Raw genomic sequence first — 22,488 nt, forward strand, 5'->3', positions numbered from 1 at the left:
TTGCCGACTGAGCTTAAAAATACGCAATGGTGGTGGGACCCACATATATAAATTTTGTTTTTTAATTAATATTTATAGGTGAGTCCCATCATTGTTCACAGAGCATATTGTTAAGCACTAGCCGTTAAGATCGAAATCTCGGCCGACATTCGTCAGCACTGTCCTTTTCCGAGTTCAAAAAAACTTAAAACCAAAGTCCGATCACACTAATGAGGAAAAGAGGGAGAGTTATTTTCTTTCTCCCTCCCTCTTTTGTTATAATTATAATGGATTTGTTTTGCTCCAACAAACTTCAAATTATATAAAATTGTATCTGCTCTTTTTGGATTCGCTAGCATTTGTTTTTTAATTTTAGCCAAGATTTGCTAATATATAATTTTTTTAAATTATCCTAAGAAATTTTGGGCGAATATCTACTTCAAAAAATTAAATAAGTCAAGGATATGAATTCCTCTTGCTATATAAGATAGAAAATTAACCTATTAATATTTCCAAATTGTTATCATGTAAATTAAACTTTTTGGGAAATAGCATTTACGCACTCATCATCAAATGGTCAAAGTCAATTTACTGCAAAAATTCTCATACGCATAGTCATTGGTACCAGCAGTATCACCACCATCATTACAACACCTTTCTTGGCCCAATTCTCACTTCCTTCAAATCGGAGTTCTCTTCGTAGCAGAAGATAACCGCTACAAAGCTGCAGTTCAAGACTACTTGAACAACCATCAGTATGGAACGACATGGGTCCAGTATGTAAATTGGTTGGGGAAGAGGATGTTGTACATTATAGGTATGACATCAAAGACGGATGAATCCACCTAGGCACAATACTTGGTATTGAGATTTGAAATGACTAAATCACTAATATTTACTTGCCTGCACTTGTATATTTCTGTTGTATCTTGTATCTTTACACCTGACTTCACTAGTTAGTTTAATGAATTGTAGACGTTAGTACTTCTATTTTTCCTTTAGAGTTATATATATATATATATATATATATATGAACTCCTAAAGCAAATAAGCCCCCGATCGAAGATGAAAGCCAAGGCGGACAGCAAAGGCCATTCTCTCGATATTAGCAAGATGAACGCCTCTCAAGCCACTGCATTCTCTTGTGCGCACCTCAGACTCCAGATCCCACGTCCCTGATCTTGGGTTTAGCCCACATCCCGCTTCCCCCTCCAAAAAGAAAAGAATCGATCATTCCGGATAAGTTCCCCAACGCCCCCAGAGGTATCCCCAAACCAATGTTTAGGGATTCCCCAAACATTGGTATCACCGCAGGGTTCTCGCGTCATTTTCTTGAAAAGATATTAGATCACCGTGGGACACTTTCAAATGAGTAATGCTTACCATTCCATTATTCACACAAAACCTTCCCCCTATTTGAGTAAAGCGCGCGCATATATATATTACATTGGTTTAAACTCATATTCCAAACTTTCAATTCTGCCTGCATACAACCAAACATGTGCCTATTAAGAACACCACTTTAGGTTATGTTTTAGGCTAAAATAGCATTCTCAGTGTGTTTATTGGCCTCAAATTTAACTAGACACAAAAAACCAAGCCAAAATGACTTTAAATACCATCTGAAATTGGAGGGGGGGGGGGAGTGCGAAATTTCACCGAAACCCTGCCTAATGTAAGCAAAATTTTGCCAACATTTTCATGGTTTTGCTAATCTGGCTAGCCAGTGAAATACCTTGTGTCAGAAAAATTTCACATTGTGATCCCAATTCATTGTATTAGTGAAGATTATATGATTGATAATGGATGCATGAGAAAAATTTTTTTTAATTAATAAATAATTATTTTTATATTAATAATTTTGTAAGCCATTTATAAAAATGACACTAGTATTAGATTTATCTCCGACCAATCACGTACTTTTTTTCTTTTGAAAATCCCGAAGCAACTTTTTTGGATTTCATGTCGAGCGTCTCTTCACTATAATACGAGATTGCACATTCCAATACATCGACGTATGGTCCATAGAACTTCAACTATTTGACTTTATCCAAAATAAGTGAAACAACATTCTAGCAGATGAGACATTTCATGTCAAAAGCTAAATGACAGGTTAAAATCTCGTACCCTAACAATTTCAAATCACATCCAAAGTTCCTATCAGATTCTTTTGAAGTAAAAATTTTCTTTTAGATTTGATTCTACATTTGTACTTGGTTTTAGATTTCCAATTACATACAATGTAACAATATTATGGATGGTCAAGAATTATTCCAGCTTCAAAACCACAAGTCATGAAGCATTAGGGTTGCATATTCTAGTGCATTAATATATGGTCCATACAACTTCAAGCATTGGCTTATCAACATAGAGGGGACAACATTGTAGTAAATAGAACATTTCAAATCAAAGGTTAAATGACATTTTCAAATCTCCTACCCTAACAAGTGAAAAGAACACATGCAAAATTCCTATCAGATTCTTTTTAAGGTAAATTTTTTTTTTTTATCAGATTTGATTCTAGAGAGATATAATGTGTACTTACTTTGATACTCAAAAACTCATTTTCTGGTTGTATACAATGTAACAATTTTATCGACATCATTTCTGACCTATCCTTAGTCGAGAATTATTCTAGCTAGGAAAACCACAAGTCATGAAGCACTGGTTACCCGAGTAACAGCCTAGTAAAGGCAAAGAGAACAGGCTCGACTTCAGTGTTGCACAATTAATGCGCAACACTGTGCTGCAAACAGTTGAGATCGAGATCTCGATCTTGACCATTCTCTGCAGGTGTTGTGCATTAATTACACAGCATCCCAACAAAATCCAAAGAAAACAGTCATTCCCAAGTCAAGAAGCGCAGTAACTAAAGCATGGTGTGCGGGGCTCCACCAAGCTAGAGAGCTTGAGACTTGGGTGGCTACCGTAGATTCTAGAAGCCATGTTTGTGCCCGGATCGAACACTTAGTAGCTAGAACTAGATCATTAGTAGTCATTAATCACTTCCTTCACTTTACCTCTTACAAGAGTCTAATGATTAATGACAATCATATAGAAAAAGAAAACAGTGATAAAGAAGAAGCAAGGAAGGATTTTAATTAATTCCCATATGCTCTCCCCCCCTTTTTTTTTTTTTTTTTTTCCTTTTCCAAACAACTTTACTCTTTGCATCTTCAACTGCTTTAGTTCCATGCTGATAATTTTTTTAACTGTAATCGAATATTTGGATGATACGAATATCTAAAAGAAAGTCTAAAATCAGAGTATAATCATCCATTTGAAGCATCTAGGAATCAGACTCTCTAGCTCGTAAGAACCATAAAGCCAAAGGTTACGTCTTTAATATTCCTTGAATTCCCAAAACAAAGATTAATATTTTTCCCTTTGATGCTAATAGACAGAGGGTCAAAAAGAATAAATGGTCATCTTTTGTTTCTTTTGGGCAATGAATAGTCATGAGACAGTAACGGAATCAATGATCATCTGAAAAGGAGAAGAGAATTAAACACAAATAATAATAATAATAATAATAACAAGAATAAACAAGAGATCCTCCATGCTAGCCCATCTGTAGTTGCCTTTTCTTAAGGATATCAAGGAAATAGACTACACAGCCACGCCCAGGCCTTGTCTTCCACCAAGATTTCATTAACAAAAAAAGACAGCAGCAGCAGCAGCAGCAGGAGAAGCAGCAAGAGAGGGTTATCACTCATTCGATCAGTGTGCAGCCCAACACCCACTGCTCTCATTGTCATTATTATACGAATAATGATAATATAGATTAGATTAGAATAAGTTTCTTACTTGTTAGTAGTGGTCAGTGTTGGACTAAAGTAGAAGAATGTGGGAGTGGGACCCCTGACCCCACAATGGGAGGCCTAGAGGAGAGGGCAAAACTAGGAAATCCTCAGTTTACTCTCCCCCTCTCTCTCTCTCTCTCTCCCTCTCTCTCTCCCTCCCTTCTGAGCTCTTCTTCTACCACACTATTATATATGGTGTATGGGTCCTTCCCATTCACTTCAGAAGCATTGAAGGACTCCAAAGAGAAACCATATTGCAGACAGGAGACACTCCTCACCCTCACCAGCCCTCTCCTCTCTTCATCCCCCTGCTATCAGCTGCTGCTGCTTCATCAATTCTCTGGTGTGATGTCCTTAGTCCACCTGCAGCTCTCCATGCAAAAGAATCCTGCTCCTCCTCCTCCTCCTCCTCCTCAAGACATGGGGAGGTTGCCTGCTGAGCCACACAACACGACCGTCGTCCCATACCCGACGACTAGTCCCTTGTCTAATCCGCAATCCGTTGTACGGCGTGCTTTGTTTCCTATAACATTGAAGGTCACTGTCTACCCTCCTCCATCTCCTCTTAATTTTCTTAACTACTATTAGTACTCACCTCTACTAGCTCTAGTAAATCAATCTTAATTTGCCACTTATTTACTACTGCCTAGCTATATATCCACTACTCAGTGTAGTAATTACATACACAAAATTTACTTATGCATAGATAAGATATTCATCTGGTTTGTTTGTTTGTTTGTTGTGTAGTTTGAAGAGGTGGGATACAAAGTCAGTCAGGATCAGCAGAAGGGGTGTTGCTGGGATGGTACATGGAGCACCAAAGAGAAGACCATACTAAAGGGGATAACAGGCATGGTTTGCCCAGGGGAGATCTTGGCTATGCTGGGACCATCTGGCAGTGGTAAGACCACCCTCCTTACAGCTCTCGGCGGTCGCCTAGCAGGCCGGAAGCTCTCGGGAAAGATCACATACAACGGACAGCCCTTCTCGGGTACCATTCAACGAAGGACAGGATTCGTGGCACAGGACGATGTCCTGTACCCACATCTCACAGTGACTGAGACACTGGTATTCACAGCATTACTGAGATTGCCTGGCACCTTGACAAAGGATGAGAAAGTACAGCAAGCAGAGCAAGTGATTGCCGAATTGGGGCTAAACAGATGCAGGAATAGCATGATAGGAGGTCCCCTGTTTAGAGGGATATCAGGTGGTGAGAAGAAGAGAGTCAGTATTGGACAAGAAATGCTGATCAACCCAAGTCTGCTACTTCTGGATGAACCCACTTCAGGTTTGGACTCAACCACAGCTCTAAGAATCATGACCACAGTCAAGCACCTGGCCAGCAGTGGACGCACCGTGATCACCACCATTCACCAGCCCTCAAGCAGGTTGTACCACATGTTTGACAAGCTGGTATTGCTCTCTGAAGGTTGCCCCATCTACCATGGCCCTGCATCATCTGCCTTGGACTACTTCTCCTCAATTGGCTTCTCCACATCAGTCACTGTCAATCCTGCAGATCTCTTACTCGACCTTGCTAATGGTATGTATGAAACATCTACATCTAACCTGATCTCTATCTAATCCCTTTCCCTTTCCTGATTGATTTTTTCAGTGGATCACTAAACAAGTCCTAATGCCATCTTTTATTAAATTTCTGATGAAGGAAAAAAAAACCCACAAAAAATGAGGAAATGGTCCTGGAACTCTCTTTCTCTGATCTCTTTCTTGGTCTTGTTGACTGAAAGGGAGATGGCTGTTGAGAAAGAGAAAGGGAGAGGTTTCAGTCTAGCAGGGCCTACAAAGTGAAAGTAGTGATTATAATTGCACCATTTGCATTTCCATCAGAAAGCAGAAACTAATGGAGCATAATGGAAGTCCCCACCTTAAGGCTAAAACTACACTAGCTCAGAATATGGCCAACCACGTTTCGCATGAAAGATTCACAGCCACCGTCTTTCTTTATCTCACCCCATCACAAGCCCACCTTCTTCTTTTCTTTCCTCTCTTTTTCACCTGCTGAGGGTTGGAGGGAAGTTGGGGAGAGGGCCCAAGGGGTTGTGAGGTGTTCGTCCAGAAAAATATGTTTAATAAGTGAATAATGGTAAATAGTTTTTAATATATTTAAATGGGATTCAAGCTGGTTAAGGAATCTAATGGAAGCATATGTTTTTCTAATATCTTAATTTAAATGACATTCTTACCCTTGTTTTTCAGTTCATATATGAGCATCTGCCCATTCAAACTGTACCAAAAATGATAAGTATCCAAAACCCATAACAATGGCTAAGAGATTTTTTCTATTTTTAAATAGAAAAGCCACTGAATTCTTCAGAAAACATTCATTATTATCATGTTTTTTTGTGGGTAATTCTAACTCATGAGCCAAAATACTGCAGGGATTTCACCTGATTCAAAGCACATAATCGACCAAGGTGACCTTCAAGGTTGTGCCGAACAAGAGCAGAAATCAGTGAGGGAGGCTCTCATCTCTGCTTATGACAAGAATATTGCTACCAAGTTGAAGGCAGAGCTCTACAGTTTGGATGTCAATAACTACAACTACAACAGAGATGTTTCTGCAAGTAAGTCAATCAGTCATGAGCCCTATGCTATCTCCACATAAATTGTTGCTCAAGGAACAGAAAATGGAGATTAAATTACTACTACCTCTGTAAAATTTAGTTTACAAAGTCCTCTGCTGCTATAGAGACTTGAATAGAAATCTGCTCATGAAACCTAGCTTGTCACCAGAACCTGTATTTTGCAGTTGAATGTGATGCATATATCAATCATGTACTAGAACAGTCATTCATCTTTGGTACTAGTTCTCTTTCAGTCTCATTACTGTTTTTTGCACACTGATTTATGCAGGGAAAAAAGAGCAATGGAGCACCAGCGGGTGGCAACAGTTTAAGGTCTTGCTCAGGAGAGGGTTAAAAGAAAGGAGATATGAAGCCTTCAACAGACTAAGAATCTTCCAGGTTGTTAGTGCTGCTGTGCTTGCTGGTCTATTATGGTGGCAGACCCCAACATCACACATCCAAGACCGGGTAAGGATTGAATTCTTCTTCAACATGAAAATGATATGCACATACATACATAGTTCATAAGATTCGACAGAATTTTTTTTTCTGTGACTTCCTAATGTATCAAGTCAATTTCATTTTGCTCTTGATTGCAGATTGCTCTGCTCTTCTTCTTCTCAGTTTTCTGGGGGTTCTTCCCACTCTATAATGCTGTCTTCACATTTCCCCAAGAGCGATCGATGCTGATCAAGGAGCGCTCTTCTGGCATGTACCGTCTCTCCTCCTACTTTCTTGCCAGGACTGCAGGAGATCTCCCTATGGAACTTGCCCTCCCCACCACCTTCGTCTTCATAATCTACTGGATGGGTGGCCTTAAGCCAGACCCAACCACCTTCGTCTTGTCCTGGCTAATAGTTTTATACAGTGTCCTTGTCTCTCAGAGCCTTGGACTTGCATTTGGTGCCATTCTCATGGACGTCAAGCAGGCTACCACCTTGGCTTCTGTCACTACCTTGGTGTTTCTAATTGCCGGCGGCTACTACGTACAACAAATCCCAGCCTTCATTGTCTGGCTGAAATACTTGAGCTACAGTTTCTATTGTTTCAAGTTGCTTCTTGGGGTTCAGTATAAAGAGGATGACTACTACGAGTGCTCAACCGGAACACTGTGCCGAGTAATAGACTTTCCCGCTGTAAAGGCCGTAGGGTTGAACCACTTGTGGGTGGATGTCGTCATTATGGCCCTGATGTTAGTAGGTTACCGGATAATTGCATTTCTGGCGTTACGACGGGTGCAGTTAAGGGCCTGTAAGAAGGTAGTCAGTCAACAACCACGATACATCAGCAGCATTAATCCAGAGAGCAATTCCACCCAGAGAGACACAACGGCTGGAGAGTTTTAACTTTCTTCAACCGAGGAATAACTGTGATATGAAAAAGTTCAGATTCTGATCCTACTCATTGTAGCATGTAGTAGCTGCCTTTTGGTTTTTGTTTAAAAAGAAATCAGCTGACTCATATTCTAAATTCTCGGCGCAGCTGACATTTTTATACTGAAAAAATTCAATGTGCATTATAATCCATAAAGGGGAGGAGGGGAAAGATTCAAAGAGAATGGAATGAACAGAAACTCTGCCACTACAGGGAACAACAGTTTTATGGGAAAAAGAAATTAAACCTTCAAGCATCCACTGGGGCTTAAGAAACCAAATACTGCTGCAAATTTTTAGTTCTTTTCTTATTCTTTAGCTTCCTGAATGCACACGACTCTATCTGCCGGATTCTCTCTCTGCTAACACCCATCAATTCCCCTATCTCTTGCAGTGTCTTCATTCTACCATCCTCGAGTCCAAATCTCCATCTAATCACTTGTCTCTCCCTTGGATTGATACTGTCTAGCACCTTCTCCAAATCTTGCTTCATGAATTGCTTGATTAACAATTCCTCTGATGTTTCTGCATTTGGATCTGAAATAACCTCCTGATAGACAAGAGAACACGCGTAAGAAAATATGAACTAACCAGAGTGGGAGCTCCCATAATAGATATTTATGAAAATGGAAACAGGACATACTGAAAGTTTTAGATCCTGATTCATCCCAGTCTTCTGGTCAAGAGACCTAGGAGCTTTAGGTGTCTGTAGCACAGCTGTTAACCTCTTCATAGACAATCCTGTAGCCTCTGCTAGTGCTTCATTATCTGGATGTTTTCCAGTCTCACTATACAATTGCTTTCTAGCCTCCTTTACCCGATAAGTAGCATCAACCATGTGAAACTGTTTCATCCATCAAGGAGAAAGTGTGAAATTGGAGATTTTTTTTTTACTATAATAAGAAATTTAAATCCAAATCGACATTTAATTGAACACTAAGTTCACATCTTCAAGAGTCAAGATTTTATAGAAAGCAAAACTTCTTCAGAAAGAAACCCTGGGAATGGATTTCTTTTTTAAAATAAAGAAGGAGAGAAAAGAACTGGCTTTTATAATACTTGTGCTTTATTCCTTTTTCTTCTTCTACCTGTGTAAAATCAGTCAAAAAAACCAAATAGTCCAAAACAAGCAATAAGAACCCCTGGTAGCTATAGATAATCACAATATCAATGGAATATTTCCATAAGAAGGAACTCTTTTAGATCAGGTGAAGAATGAAATAAATTCTTCATTATTAGGTTGAAGTGACATGGTGGAAAAAGGATCCTTTTCAATTGCACTATTTGAATTAAAGTCAAGTGAACAAGAAAATAAAAACTGAAGCTGCTAATTTTTATTCTCACCAATTCTTTTATTGTCACTGAAAGAGGAATATAGTACAACTACAACATGTATATGTGCCAAAACCTAAACCAATGAAGGATGTAAAGTTGATTTTACTTTATAGCACCCATTTCTAAGTAAAACTAGAAGATCCTATGGGCAATCGCAGAAAAACCATGTCAGAAACTGCAGCAGCTTGAATGCATCTATATGGTGTGGAAAAGGAAATTGGTTTAGGGCACCATGAAGACGAGCAGAAAATGCTTCACAATCTCCATGCCATTTTTATTTTATTTTTGGATTAATAAATAAATTCATTACCAAAAAGAAGTAAATACAAGAGCACAAAGTGTAAAGCCTCGAGCTTAGAGAGCCAAAAAGCTCAAAACAAGCACCCAAAGAGGCAACAAACCTAGCAACTGTCAAAGAGCAAAAAACGGAGAGCAAGCAAATCAGACTAGATAGCAACTAATTTTTAGATTTTCTTTCTACTTAAATCTTGGCAACATAAAGTCAACAATAAAATCCTTGTCGATTTGGTGCTGCCCTTTATTGGCATAGTGACACCGCCTACAATCCGCATGAATGGAGGCCAACAAAGGACATGGAGCGTCCACAGTTGGTTCAGAAGGAGGGAGGAGGAGGAGGCAAGTGGCTCAGGAAGAGAGAGAAAGAGAGGGAGGGAGGAGAAGAGAGGCCCCCCGGGGGGGTGCAGAATGGGCTGAAGAGAATTGGGTCCAGATCAATGGGCTAGCAAGGAGGGGTTGGTTTAAGAGGGGAGCTGGGTAGAGAAATGGGATCAGGGATAAGGAGGGAGATGGGTAAGTGGGTTTGGAAGTAGGAAACGAAATGAGGACGTGGGGGACCAACGGGTGGGGTCTATAAGGGAGGGAATCGAGAGACGAGAAGGAGAGAAGGGAGGAGGGAGGAGGGAGGAGAGGGGATGATTTAATCCCACAGTCGAGGGAGGAGCAGAGAACAATGGGGAAGGGGGGACAAGCGAGAGGGAAAGCATTGGGGGAGTGGAGATGCCATTGGTGTAAGGGTCAAGAGTTGACAGACCAAGTAGTGGGAATCCCAGCCAGAGTCACAGCAGGGTTCCCGGCCTGAACAGCAGTGGGATTTACCACCAGAGGGGCAGGCTTTGCAGCGAAAGCCAGATCCAGGTTACGATCTGTTGGAGCAATCATCAGAATAGCGGCAGATCTCCAAAGGCATCACAAGTGGCAGTGAGCAGTGGGGCTGAGGATGCAACAGTGGTAATGGCAAGGATGGGGATGGATGCAGAGGGAATCTTTGCAGCAGAAGGGACCCCTGTGGGGGCTTTTTCCGGGGCTGCAGGGGGGTCATCACCAGAGAAGAACCATTGAGACCTTATCAAAAGCATGAAAATTGGGAGGCAGAACATTTGCAGATCGCCAGTGATGTTGCAAGAAGATCGAAGGAGCTACAGTGGTGGCGGCAGGCAGAAGAGCAGTGGTCGCCATGGTTGCAGTAGGCTCAGTAGCTGTGGTGGTGGCAACTTCAATAGAGACTTGTTGATCAATGTCTAACAGAGACAGTGGGATAGCAGTAACAGGGGTCTCCATACGCTCATCCGAAAGGGGAAGCAGGGAATCCTGAGGAGGCTTCATGGTAGAGGTGCCAAAAGGATCCTTAAACGTGTAGGGATCCTTTCCGTTGTAGACTGACGGTGGAAGGGAGGTGGAAAATCGCTTCAGATGGAACAGGCACAGTAGATGAAGGAGAGGAGAAGGCGGGAGGAAGGGGACCAGCAAGGGCAGAGAAGGAGAAGCAGCGGCGGTGGGGGGATAAAGAGATGAAGGCAAGGGGAGGAGCAAGCAAAACAAGAGTCGCCTGCCCCCCCCCCCCACCCCCCTGGAGAAAGGAGATGCCTCTCAACGTCATTTTACACTTCATAAACATCAATGTCAGACCAGAAAGATTTGTTTATTTTCTTCTAAGATCAAATGGGAATGATCAGCATCACAGGAATCACGAGCTTCATTCAACCATAACTGTGCAGATCATGGTTTCAAGTATCAGTATCACACCACATTAGCTAATCTGCATAGGTCTAGGATTTAATGATTCCAGATCTGAACCTGCTGTAAATTAAAATTCAGAACTAAAATTTCACGGTCTATGGCTTAGGGAGACTAAGGCTTTAGAATTTAGAGTCTCTGGGGTTTTGGGAATTTAGGGGATACGGGGGTTACTTTGTAATATGGGTGGTGAAGGGATGACTTCCTTGGAGGAAAGGGTAGATTAATATTTTGTGGTCAAATATGTTCTAAGGATACATAACCCATCTCATGGGAGAAATGGGATATACTCCTTAAGATGGAAGCTCAGTTCTATAGATGTCAGAATTGGTTGAAACTTGGCAGGAATATAGGGATATGATCCCCAAAGTTTGGCAGGGTTTGGATGGCTAAATTAAAAGATATTAAGGTTCTTGTTTTTAGAGTCTTGTGAACGAAAAAAATCAATAAAATAATTATATCTTGAAACCTAATAGTAAGAATGGGGCCAAACTGAGGTCTAAGGTCACTGGGGTAGGGGGATTAGGTTCAAGGGGGTTTTTTTTAAAATTTTTTTGTGTTTTTTTTTTTTTTGGGGAGGGGGGTTTCTTTTTTTAAAAAAAAAACTAAAGTTTTGGACAGATCTACCAGTTAGATTGGCATGGATCTGACCTTGAATGGGTCTCTCGAAAAGTCCAAAAATTCAAGAAAATAAAAAAGCAGTGCAAACACAGGGGGGGTGTGGAGGAGAAGGCTAGGGAAGGCTAGGGATATTTGCTTACTAGTTTCAGGAGAAGGGGAATGCATAATTTTCTGAAGAAGACACCATTCCAATTCTGCTGCAAGCTTGTAGAGGAAAGGAGAAACCTGGAATTGCAGAAAACTTCAGAACACTCAGGGCGTGGGCTTCCTTCTGGGAACCCAAGACTCTCAAGTCTTCCTTCAATTGTATTCTTTATTCAACAACCAACAACTGTTACACAGGTGGCTATATTTTTAGCCTTTTACAATGAAGGAAATCAACTAGGACTCAACAAGTAAGAAAACTACTTGGACTTAACAAGGGAATTCTATTTGAAGTGGAATTCCTTGTGACACAAAGACTTTGCTCATACAACTAAAAGAGGAATTCTAATTGAAATTCCTAAACAAGAGACTTGCAAAAGTAAACTTCCTACTCTAACAAAGAGTCCAAGTGACAATAGAATTCCAACTAGGACTCCTAAAGATATCAGTACTCTAACCATTAACTCAATTGAAAAACAAAATTTAGATCCCAACTCCTAAAAAGGGTGGGGAAATGAACTTTTTGCCCCATAGGTCATTTCCCCATAGGGTTCAACCACCCTATAGGGCTGGGGCCGCCACTTGGATGCTTATTTGGGCTGAAATTCTGCATTGTCCTATGGTTGCCAATGCTGGTTGCATCACTCACCTAGAAGATGATACATGATGAAATCACAACTGAAATAAATAAATCCAAAAAAAGGAAAAAAAAAAAAACAAAGCCAACATCAAGTAACAGCCACTTGTTTCCAAAATTTCACCCTGCAGTCCACATCATATCTGTGGATTGGTTGATGGAATCTATTGGACACCCAGCAAACATGCATACACACATGACACAATGAAGGAGAGGTAACTCCAGAGGAACAGACTAATATTAAAACGAAAGAAACTTAACAAACTAACTACAGATAATGATTCAGAAATGCCTACCAACCCTTTTCTATTAATTTATTTATACATGAAGCAACAATACTGCATCCAACAGCCAGAAGCAAACTATAACAAAAAAAGAAGAAAAAAATTCTCTGTGGCCTGTATTTGTCAGTGAAACTTCAAAACAAGATTTCCCTATTATAATATGCTACAGACCAGCCATCTATTACATATCGAACACCTTACATTTCCTTGGCTCTAAATTCCTTTTAGCAATTAGAATTCTTCCCTAGGGTTTTCCACTGCCTTAATACCAAGTTCTAGATCCCCACAGAAACATCCTCCCAAGAAAAAACTATGGCAGGATCTGGAAAAGGCAAATGTACGGCCTAACCCCTGCTTTGCTGGAGAGGCTCTTTCCAATTTCTGAACCCACAACCAACACATTGCAATAATGCAGTTCAACCATCCTCCTAAGCACAAGAATGCAATTCCCGATCTCAACAGGAATTCAATCCCAAAAGCAGGAAAGCCATTATTCTATCAAAGTACCAAGACAGAGAATGGGACTCCAAATTGTTTTTCCACCTCCACAATATAGAAAAAGACACACCAAGTCTTCCATATTCTACACCAGCAGTTTCATCTATTGAGTATCACAAACATGTGCATCTTTCCACTTAGTCACATTTACCTTTCTGATAATCCAAAAAGAAACCTGTGGGTTCTCTAAGTTTATATTTTAGTTATCCACTAGGACCACACTACAAAATACACTGAATTTTTTTTTTTCTGGGTGAACCTCATATATAAAATTTGAATCTCAGTGTTGCTCTTATTCTACTTCAATGTTTTAAAGGCTGAAATATACTTCAAATTTATTCTTTAGTTTGAAAACTGTTCCCTCGCTCAACTACTTTGTACTATGAACACAAAATTGCATGAGTCTAAAAAACTCAGATCCTTCAGCTTGATCTAAATCAACACTTACTGGCAAGCGAATTGTCCTGGACTGGTCTGAAAGAAACTTTCGCACTGATTGTTTGATCCACCAATGTGCATAGGTTGAGAACTTGAATCCCTTTGAAGCATCAAATTTTTCAGAACCTCTTACAAGGCCACGGCATCCTTCCTGTTAACAAAGATAGACATCAAAATGAGTTGAAGGATATGTTCTCCACCATGAATTACAACTCAGGTGGTAAGTATTTTCATTTAACAGTATGCAAGGAAAAGAAACCTGAACAAGATCCTGAAGGTTCATCCCAGCTCCTTGATAGTTTTTTGCAATAGAGATAACAAGCCGTATATTGCTTTTAATCATTTTGTCTTTGCAAAAGGTACCATAGTTCAAGCGCTTTCTCAAGGTCTTCCGGTCAACACCAGCAGCATCTGCCCATTGAGCAAAAGTGGGTTCACACCCACATCTTTCTGCAAGCTCATCACGGAGCCTTTCTAGCTTCAAAATGTCCTGCATTATATCCATGAGTGGACCTCTATTTAAATACAAAAGTATTGTGGAGAGAAATCTTTTGTAAGAACAGATCAAACAACAAAAAGAATATTGTACGTTTTCACAAATAAAGGACATTTCCTGGTCCACCTATTTATTGATTGCCATTCTTAGTTCTACCAAGCTTCCTCCTATTATCATAAGAGATATACATCACCCATTTCAAATAATTGTTAAGAGTATGTCACAGAAGGGCAAAAGGGGAAGTGAGAACGGTCTCAGTAATTTTTTAGAATAGTACACGCCAGTTTGGGCAGGTTTTTAAGTACTATTCGGACTTTATTTGCTTCCCCTGTATGACTCTAATTCTGATATGTGGTTTCTAAATAAGGTTGCTTGGTTTGAGACCCTAACAATCAATGTGAGTTCACTCTTATATTCTCTTCTTCTTCTTCTTCATTCCCCCTATTTTTTATGTTTATTAACAAGGTATCAGAGCTACAGCGCTAAGGGCTCTTTACTCTTTGTGCTAACCTCCCTCTTCTTTTCAGTTTTCAACAAAACTTATTGGGGGTTTCATCTGCATTGATTTTGAGGGTCTTCTACAATTTTTGGCTGACAGGGTATAGCCCCCTAATGCTGTTGTTTGATCTCTTTGAAGACCAGTTCATAGTTAATGAAAAGAAACTAGGCCTCTTATTTTCTGATTGTTGGAAGAGATTTTAACTTGTTTCGGCTTCTGTCTGATGCGTTCGATTGATTTTTTTTTTGGGTGTGGGGGGGGGGGGGGGGGGGGGGGCAGGGGTTCACTTAATTTAGGTATGGTTGGACACTGTCGGAAGTTTGCTAGAATAAATTATTGTGTTAGGACCCTAGGATGGGGCCATGTGTAGGAGAGAAAGAGAATTAGGGTTAGTTGAGGGTTATAAATAGAGGGACAAGTGAGTGGAGAAGGGGGGAATGTTTTATGAGAGATTTTGGGCAGTCGTAAGGCTGAGGGACACCTTTGGGTGTGGCCGTGTGGGGGTGACTGGCACCATAGAAACCAGAGTCTATCTTGTTAATTTCTTGCTTTTTGGTATTGATTTTCTAAGATATTATTAGGGTCTCATCATATTGCTGCAGCAACTCTTTTTTATCGGTACCATTCAACTAGTATTGCTGCTGCTCCTTTTGGTATTACTGCAGCTCTTCTTGTCAATTCCCACTTGATTGAGTCCTATAATTAGGAATGCTATTGGATGGATGTGGAGTTCGATAGACCTGTTTGGACTAAAAATTTACGATAGCTAAATTTAAATCTGGCTTGAAGACTACTGTGACTGAAATTATGACTTCTACATCTCACCGTATAACTGAAGAAAAATTAGAAGGGACCAGAAACTTTCATCAATGGGAGATGATCACTAGCATTGTGTCAATTGGTCATGGGCAGCAAGGTCATCCTAAGAAAACTAATCCTACTGGTGCTCACTCATGGAATGCCATTGATGCCCAAAAGTTAGGACAAACATTAAACTCCATGGAGAGTTGTGGGAGCATTTGAATGTTTTGTATTCTGATCATAATAACCTTTCATGCATTTATGAGGAATCACAGGAGTCTACAATGCTGATAGCAAAGGCCAACCTTAAACTCAAAACTTTTCTGGTCTAAAGATGTTTGAGGAGTTAAGTGTCATGCTACCTACTACTGATTTCATTAAGATGCAAAATCAACATGAACAATTAGCAGGTATGGGATTTTTTGGAGGACTTGGAAGGAGTTTGACTCAGTTAGATCTCAAACTCTTGGTGGAGATAAAGTACCGAAACTATCTATCACTTTTTCTCGAGTTCTCCATGTTTCTAGAGAAAATTCACATGATGCAACTTCTGTTGAATAATTCAAGATATGCATCCTTTACTCCAGAATGTGGCTCCACTGATGGTCAGGTTTTCGAGGGACTCGTGGTCGTGGGGGTGGTGGACCAAGAATAAACTCCCTGGAGTTCAAGGATCTACAGATGCTTCAGGGAATGTTAGAACTTGTCATCATTGTGGACGGCATGGACAGATGCAGCAATTTTGCGAGAAACTTCATGGCAAACCACCTCAAGTTGCCAACACTATTTTGTCATAACATTCTACTGTTGGCCCCCTGCAAAGTTTGATGGGAAGGCTGTGGACATGTTTGATGAAGAGTACAATGCTTCACACAGTTTCAGGTCCATCAGTTACAACCATCTCCTACCACCTTTGTTCAGGCATATCATGCCACAGCCCATCTCTCGTCCACATCTCGCCTTTAGATCATTGACTCAGGTGCATTTGACAATATGACTGATGTTTCAGGTTTTTCCCCCACTTTTTGTCCATCTTCATCCATTGTGACCCTTGCTGAAGGTTCCATGTTAATATTCAAGGCACATGAACAATCAACACTACCCCTTCCTTATCATTATAAACTATTTTATATTTACAAAATTTCCATTTAATTTGTTATCTATTCAGAAATCATAAACTTACCACAATTTATAACCTTTCTGTCATTTTCTTTCTTGGTTTTTATCTAGTTAGGATACCATGACAAAGAAGACCATTGGTAGACATGGCAAATGTTGGAGCTGTACTTGTTTACAGATTCTTCCTCTATGGCACATTCAAGCATGCTTGTTCAGCGCTAAATTCACTGCCGTTTGGGCCTTTTCTCATTACGAGATTGAAATTCTTTGATAGTCATTTAATTTTTTTTTCTATATTACCTTACAAGTCTTGTCAGTTAGGAAAGCTTCATCTTATACGCTATTCCCCATTTAAAGAGGAACCACACTTTTTTTTTGGGTGGGGGGGCCCCCCCTTCCTTTCCATTTCTTTTTTCTCCCCCCCCGGAGTTCAACTAGCTGACTTGATTAAAGTGTCTTTTGGACTGCAAGGGCAGATTATATTTGTAACATGCTGGGCATGCTTAACGTTTATGCTCCCGCTTAAGTATATAGTAGAAGGGTAATCCCAAGAATAGTTTAGGCCAGTTTGGCAAGTTTTTAGTCCTTTTTGGACTTTATTTGCTTTCATGACTCTTAAGTCTGATATGTGGTTTATAAATAAGATTGCTCGGTTTGGGATCCTTACAATTAACATGAGGTCTCTCTCATATTCTCTTCTTCTCCTTATTTATCATTCTCCCTAGTTTCTCTGTTTATTAACAATTATAAAGACCATAGGCTAATTAGAAATCCCAGCATCCTAGGTATCTTAACACAAGAATTGAGATGGAAACAGAGTAGGAATCCTAGCTTCCTACCTACCAACCACCATTTTTTAGGATTCTAAAAGAACTAAAACTCCTGCTCTAATTACATTAATAAAAATCGAGGACTCTACTACCATTACTTAAATTGGAAACATTAATAAATCAAGTATAAAAATTTCGTACTCATTCCAAGAACCCATATTTGAACTCCATTAAGTTGGTCAATTACAAGGCGAACTCAACCAAAAATAACCCAACCCATATACCTATCATCTAGTTTGGTTGATATTCAGCCAAGAAAAAGTGCCTTTTTTAGTACCCAAATTATATAGTTTTTTTTTTTAACTAATTATAAATTGTAGGATTGGATGTCATCGTATTCGAATTCAGTCTCAAATACTTGGCAACTAAAAGTGGATAATGACATGAAGTATTAGTCCCAAAATGGCATTAAATTTCGAATTCTGGACAGTGGTTATCCCCACCCCCACCCGTGCACGCGCACCAGGGGCAACCCTGCACCAGAACAAATAAACCTATAGGGGACAGCCTGTACCAGCAACAAGCTCATTTACCATACTTATGGAGTACCCACAAACACCTTGAAATTATTCTTTGGTAGAACTTAGGAGGACTTAAAGATTGATACACACATATAAAGAGAGACTTAGGCATCTATGAGAAAATGAAGGAACTAGCATAAGAAAACTTTCAAATGGTCGAACCTAAATAACTCAAAGAAGAGGTAAATGAAATGTCACACACACACAGACAAAAAAAAAAGAAAGAAAGAAAGGTTAGCCAAGAATGTAGTCTCCTATTGTTATCACTTAATTGGCATTTTTTTACCAGAAACTAACCTGTATTCCTTCTGACAACTCCAGCTCTTCTGTTGAGGTAAGAAGCCTAGAAGTGCTTGTAGTTCCCCTCAAGTAACGCAGGGGATCAAAGTAATCTATGTCCTGTAAAGCACCACGTTTTTTCTTGCTAGCAGAACAAGACTTCAACGAGACCACATTGGCAGCAATATTTTCTGCTGCCCTTGCTCTTCTGGCTTGTCTTTCTTTTTGCCGACCAGATCTTACTGCTATATTCTTGGGAAGCTGCATTTGCAGAAGTTCAAGATCCTCATCTGTAGGGTCAAAATTGTCAAAATCTTTAATGGGAACCTGTGCACAATGTTCATCTCGTACAATTTCCAATCCCATAGACTGGCGTATTTCTTCAGCTTGTCCCATCTCATTGAGCCGAGCCCTCTCAAGCCGGATGATGTCAGCTTCAGATGGAAAATCTGAGTGCCCACCAACTGTTTTTGCAGAAGGGAAGCCACCAACCATCAGTGCTGCATCCTTGGCAACCTTAACAGCAGCTTTGGCCAGAGCAATTGCCTCTGCAGCAGCAGCAGCAATGGTGGCTTCTTCACCCGTAAGGAGTGTTTCTGTAGCCAAAGTTGCCTCAAGACTATCCTACAAAAAGTAGGGAGGAAAGGAGAAGATTGTGAGCTGATACAGGACCAAAAGGATTCAAGGAACAATTAGGTCTGAGTCTTCCGGATGTTAGAATGGCATTCACAAAATGGCAAAGAAATGTATCATTTTGGTCGATCAAGATCTGAACATTATGGCCTTCTAAACCCACACAGTTCATCCAAACCATGATCTCAAAAAGCATTGCACTAGCTAAAAAAATAGCAAACCCAGTTCACAGGGCTCCCACCACTGCCAGGTCTGGGGAAGGCCAAATGATGCAGCCTTGCTCCATTGTTGCGGAGAGGCTATTTCCACGACTAACTCATAAATTAAGGTGCAGGTGTTATTCGGATAGGGATGAGATGGTAACAAGTAGGCTTTGATTGCAGCAAGACTGCAAGAGTGGAAATTACATTACTAACAGCCAACCAAGCTATTATAGAACCGGTATGAAATACGAACAAATTCAAGTATTAGATACTGCTCCCAAAGCATGACCAGAAGGGAAATAAGTAGTGAGAGTAAACAATCTGAATTGCCTAAGAAACTGCAGCCTTCAATCTGCTCAGATGACTTGGTCAAGTTGCTTTCATGATGGACTTCTATTCTACACACCATATTCCACATAAACAAAGCAAACTCCCATATGACATGGCCTTAGGACCATTGCAACCACATAACAGGGATAACTCACGCACTAAGAGAATAAGTAGGAGCTACAACATATGTATAGACAACTCTAACCTTTATTGGTAGACCAAAGGCTCTTACATACGTCAAGGGTTGGTTGCCTGCTACAATAGTTGAATGATCTTCTAAAGAAGGCAAACTCAGCTTTCCCACATCAACTACTGCAGTTTCCATCGGTGGTGTTGTTGCAGAGAGGACGGACTGTGCTCGGAAGCAGGAATCCCTAGATTTCACTGTACCTGTGAAAACAGTTAATCGTCAAAGGTGACTTCATTATTCTAAAACCTCCAGTAAAAGATTATCTGAAAATCGAGTGATAAAGAAGATAATGCAAACCAATGCATTAATCATTATTTCTCCTTTTATTATTAAACATGACACTAAAGATAACTAACTTAGACTTGATATGCTAATAGCTTTAAGTGCTTCATGTAAAGTGTAATCCATGCTCTGGAATGTGGGTAATCAGCTGAAACATCATAATCCAAATGTAGAACAATCTTCATAAGACATAGATAAAATCTTGGGGGGTGGGAAAAACTCTTTCTTCTAATGTAAGCCCCTTAGAATTCAGAATGTGCAAGAGAGACCAGAACATATAAAATAAGAAACCATCACAAAGGAGACAAGCGATTTAAATGCCACATCTACAGGATGATTTAATCTTCCACTAAAAACCAAAAGAAGTAAATAATAGTGCATCCTTATAAGTATGTTTCCTAACAAACCCCTTTTTTCACTCTTAGAACATCATGTCTTTTTGCTTCCCACTACCTTTTTTCTTTTCCCCCACACTTCTACCTTGTTCCTTTTTCTTTTCTCAGAGAAAACCCATTAATTCATCCACCTTGTTGGGCAAGATTTCACTCTCCCTACTTAGATAAAGCCCAATACACATTCATTACGAAGTGTCTCTTGGAAAGCTCCACCCCTACTAGTTAGCTTAATCAGTAAAATTTACTTGGAAGAATTCCAACCTTGTTAAAGACCAAAGTCTTCCTGTTAAAAGTCTCCATCTCCCTTTCAAATGGTCAAACTGAGCTAGACCATTGAACTAATTCATCAACGAGTCTAAATTAATGCCATGAAACCTTAGATAAGAAACTATGGTATTTTTCAACTGTACATATAATAAAGAAGTCCGAGATTAGGAATCATTAAAGTGGAATTAGAAAAAAGGAAAGAAAGGAGAAGACTGACAAATTTATGTAGAATGATAAATCATCCCAAAGTACACCAGATGGTTTCTCAAGTCTGATTAACTGAAGTAGTGGAAACTGGAGAATGATAAATCGTCCCGAAATTCACCAGATGGCTTCTCAAGTCTGATGAATTGCAAGCCAACCTATCCCCAGTTGCACCGTCTCCAGTTGAAGGCTGAGACACCGTCATCTTTCTTGTTTTGTTAAACCCCAAGCACACTACAACCCCATCCCAAAAACCACCCCAAAAGAAACGGAAAAGATGCCAAAGGAAATCAAATAGAAAACAGGGGTATGGGGTATATGGAGTATGGAGACAATCAATGAAGTAATCTAGTAGTGATGTAACAATACCAATTGTGAATGAGAAAAAAATTTAGGAATGCACGGTACCAGGTGATATAATTACAGGAACACAAATTAACCAGACAACAAAAATCACAAGAATTAAGAGTGGAGAAGCGAAGTAAAAAGAAAATGCGCTCAACTTACCCTGGTGGAGATTGAAGGGGGAATGGTGATGATGACTATGATGGGTTCTGAAGTGGGCAGGGAGGGTTTCAGGTGGGCTCTTGAACTGCGGCAGTAGGTACGCCATCTTCTCCGTCTCCCACTCAATCCTCTACATTTAACGAAGGAATTGATAGAATTGACGGATGGATCTTATGGATTTGAACATTGAAGGGACCTTGTTCCAAAGCCCAGAAGAACCTGCAAAAGAGTATTTTGAGCAGCGATGGTTTCAGAGCTCACTGGAAAACTAACAGAAGAGAAATGAAGTAGATAAGATGGATAAGGCAGCGGAAGAGCGGAAGAGCGGAAGAGCGGATGAGAGAAGGACAACCTGACCATTTAACTCCGCATGCACAACGTTTCTATGATCCTATGGCCAAAATCGGCTAATCCGTTCACCTTGATGTGCGTATTGGTGATTATGATCCAATTTCACGGTTCACATCTCGTCCCTGGTTCAAAAACATAAAAGAAAAATTGGCCCTGTGAATTCTGAACCGAATTCAGGTTGTATGTATTGAATTCGGTTCTTGGATTTTCTCAGTGCTTGGTTCCGCCTTTTAACCTACTTATGGCAAGCTGGAAATTTTCTGTAGGCAAATGCACCTGTCTTGAACCTTCTAATGAACAAAGTGATAGTCAATTTCTATATGTTTTGTCCTATCATGAAAAATCGAGTTTGAGGCAATATGAGTGGCCCCTTGATTACCACAAAATAGCTTCATAGGAAGATGCAAATTTTTCATTCCCAAATCTATCAGTAATTTTCTTGATCCAAACCAACTCACTAGTTGTAAAAGTTATTGCCTTATATTCAGCCTCAGCGCTAGAGCGAGTGACAACACCTTGTTTTTACTTTGTTAGGTGACAAGATTGCCTTCCACAAAGACAAATGCGTAAAATCCAATAGTCGGTCTCTTATCTTTAGGATTTCCAACATGATAAGCATTGGCATATCCAACAATATTAGTATGCCCTTTTGTCCTCATCAAAATACTCTCCCTAGGCAAGATTTTAAATATCCGAATATATGAATGGCAAGATCCATATGGCCTTTGGTTGAAGCATGCATAAGCTAACTCACATAACTAACTGCAAATGCATACATGCCTTATGATAGTCAGATAGATAAGACGTCCTACTAGTCTTTGAAAACTTTCCCACAACGTTTAAAGGA

At 40.0% G+C, this 22,488-nt stretch overlaps 2 protein-coding genes across 3 annotated transcripts; one reads left to right on the forward strand and one right to left on the reverse strand.

The window, feature by feature from the left end:
• Positions 1-3,925: 3,925 nt before the first annotated feature.
• Positions 3,926-7,824, forward strand: ABCG14 (ATP-binding cassette 14). Its single transcript, XM_089139330.1, has 5 exons — positions 3,926-4,319; positions 4,530-5,328; positions 6,185-6,370; positions 6,660-6,838; positions 6,970-7,824. The coding sequence occupies exons 1-5, from the start codon at positions 3,975-3,977 to the stop codon at positions 7,714-7,716; spliced, it is 2,256 nt and encodes a 751-aa protein (XP_088995456.1). The 5' UTR covers positions 3,926-3,974; the 3' UTR covers positions 7,717-7,824.
• Positions 7,825-7,912: 88 nt separating this feature from the next.
• Positions 7,913-21,618, reverse strand: SIG2 (RNApolymerase sigma subunit 2). 2 transcript variants are annotated; one of them, XM_089139332.1, is made up of 7 exons: positions 21,291-21,618; positions 19,651-19,829; positions 18,298-18,903; positions 13,994-14,224; positions 13,745-13,885; positions 8,387-8,587; positions 7,913-8,293 (listed from the first exon to the last, which is right to left on the reverse strand). In XM_089139332.1, exons 1-7 carry the CDS (start codon positions 21,394-21,396, stop codon positions 8,012-8,014), a joined length of 1,746 nt encoding a protein of 581 aa, XP_088995458.1. In that variant the 5' UTR covers positions 21,397-21,618; the 3' UTR covers positions 7,913-8,011. The 2 variants fall into 2 exon arrangements, with proteins under 2 accessions (XP_088995458.1, XP_088995457.1); XM_089139331.1 differs by having other exon boundaries at positions 19,651-19,835.
• Between the last annotated feature and the right edge of the window lie 870 nt (positions 21,619-22,488).

This window comes from Hakea prostrata, chromosome 11 (genome assembly GCF_041222555.1).
Source record: "Hakea prostrata isolate BN-2017 chromosome 11, UWA_Hpros_2, whole genome shotgun sequence".
NCBI lineage: Eukaryota > Viridiplantae > Streptophyta > Magnoliopsida > Proteales > Proteaceae > Hakea > Hakea prostrata.

Bases quoted from the DNA above. Each gene is read 5' to 3' on its own strand.
- ABCG14 (XM_089139330.1), top strand. From the start codon at position 3,975: ATGGTGTATGGGTCCTTCCCATTCACTTCAGAAGCATTGAAGGACTCC. The intron at 6,371-6,659 runs GTAAGTCAATCA...TGATTTATGCAG, and splicing joins CAACAGAGATGTTTCTGCAA to GGAAAAAAGAGCAATGGAGC. The intron at 6,839-6,969 runs GTAAGGATTGAA...TCTTGATTGCAG, and splicing joins CATCACACATCCAAGACCGG to ATTGCTCTGCTCTTCTTCTT.
- SIG2 (XM_089139331.1), bottom strand. From the start codon at position 21,396: ATGGCGTACCTACTGCCGCAGTTCAAGAGCCCACCTGAAACCCTCCCT. The intron at 14,225-18,297 runs GTTAGTTTCTGG...GATATAATGCAG, and splicing joins AGTTGTCAGAAGGAATACAG to GACATTTTGAAGCTAGAAAG. The intron at 8,588-13,744 runs GTAAGTGTTGAT...TGGATGAAACAG, and splicing joins CCAGGACAATTCGCTTGCCA to TTTCACATGGTTGATGCTAC.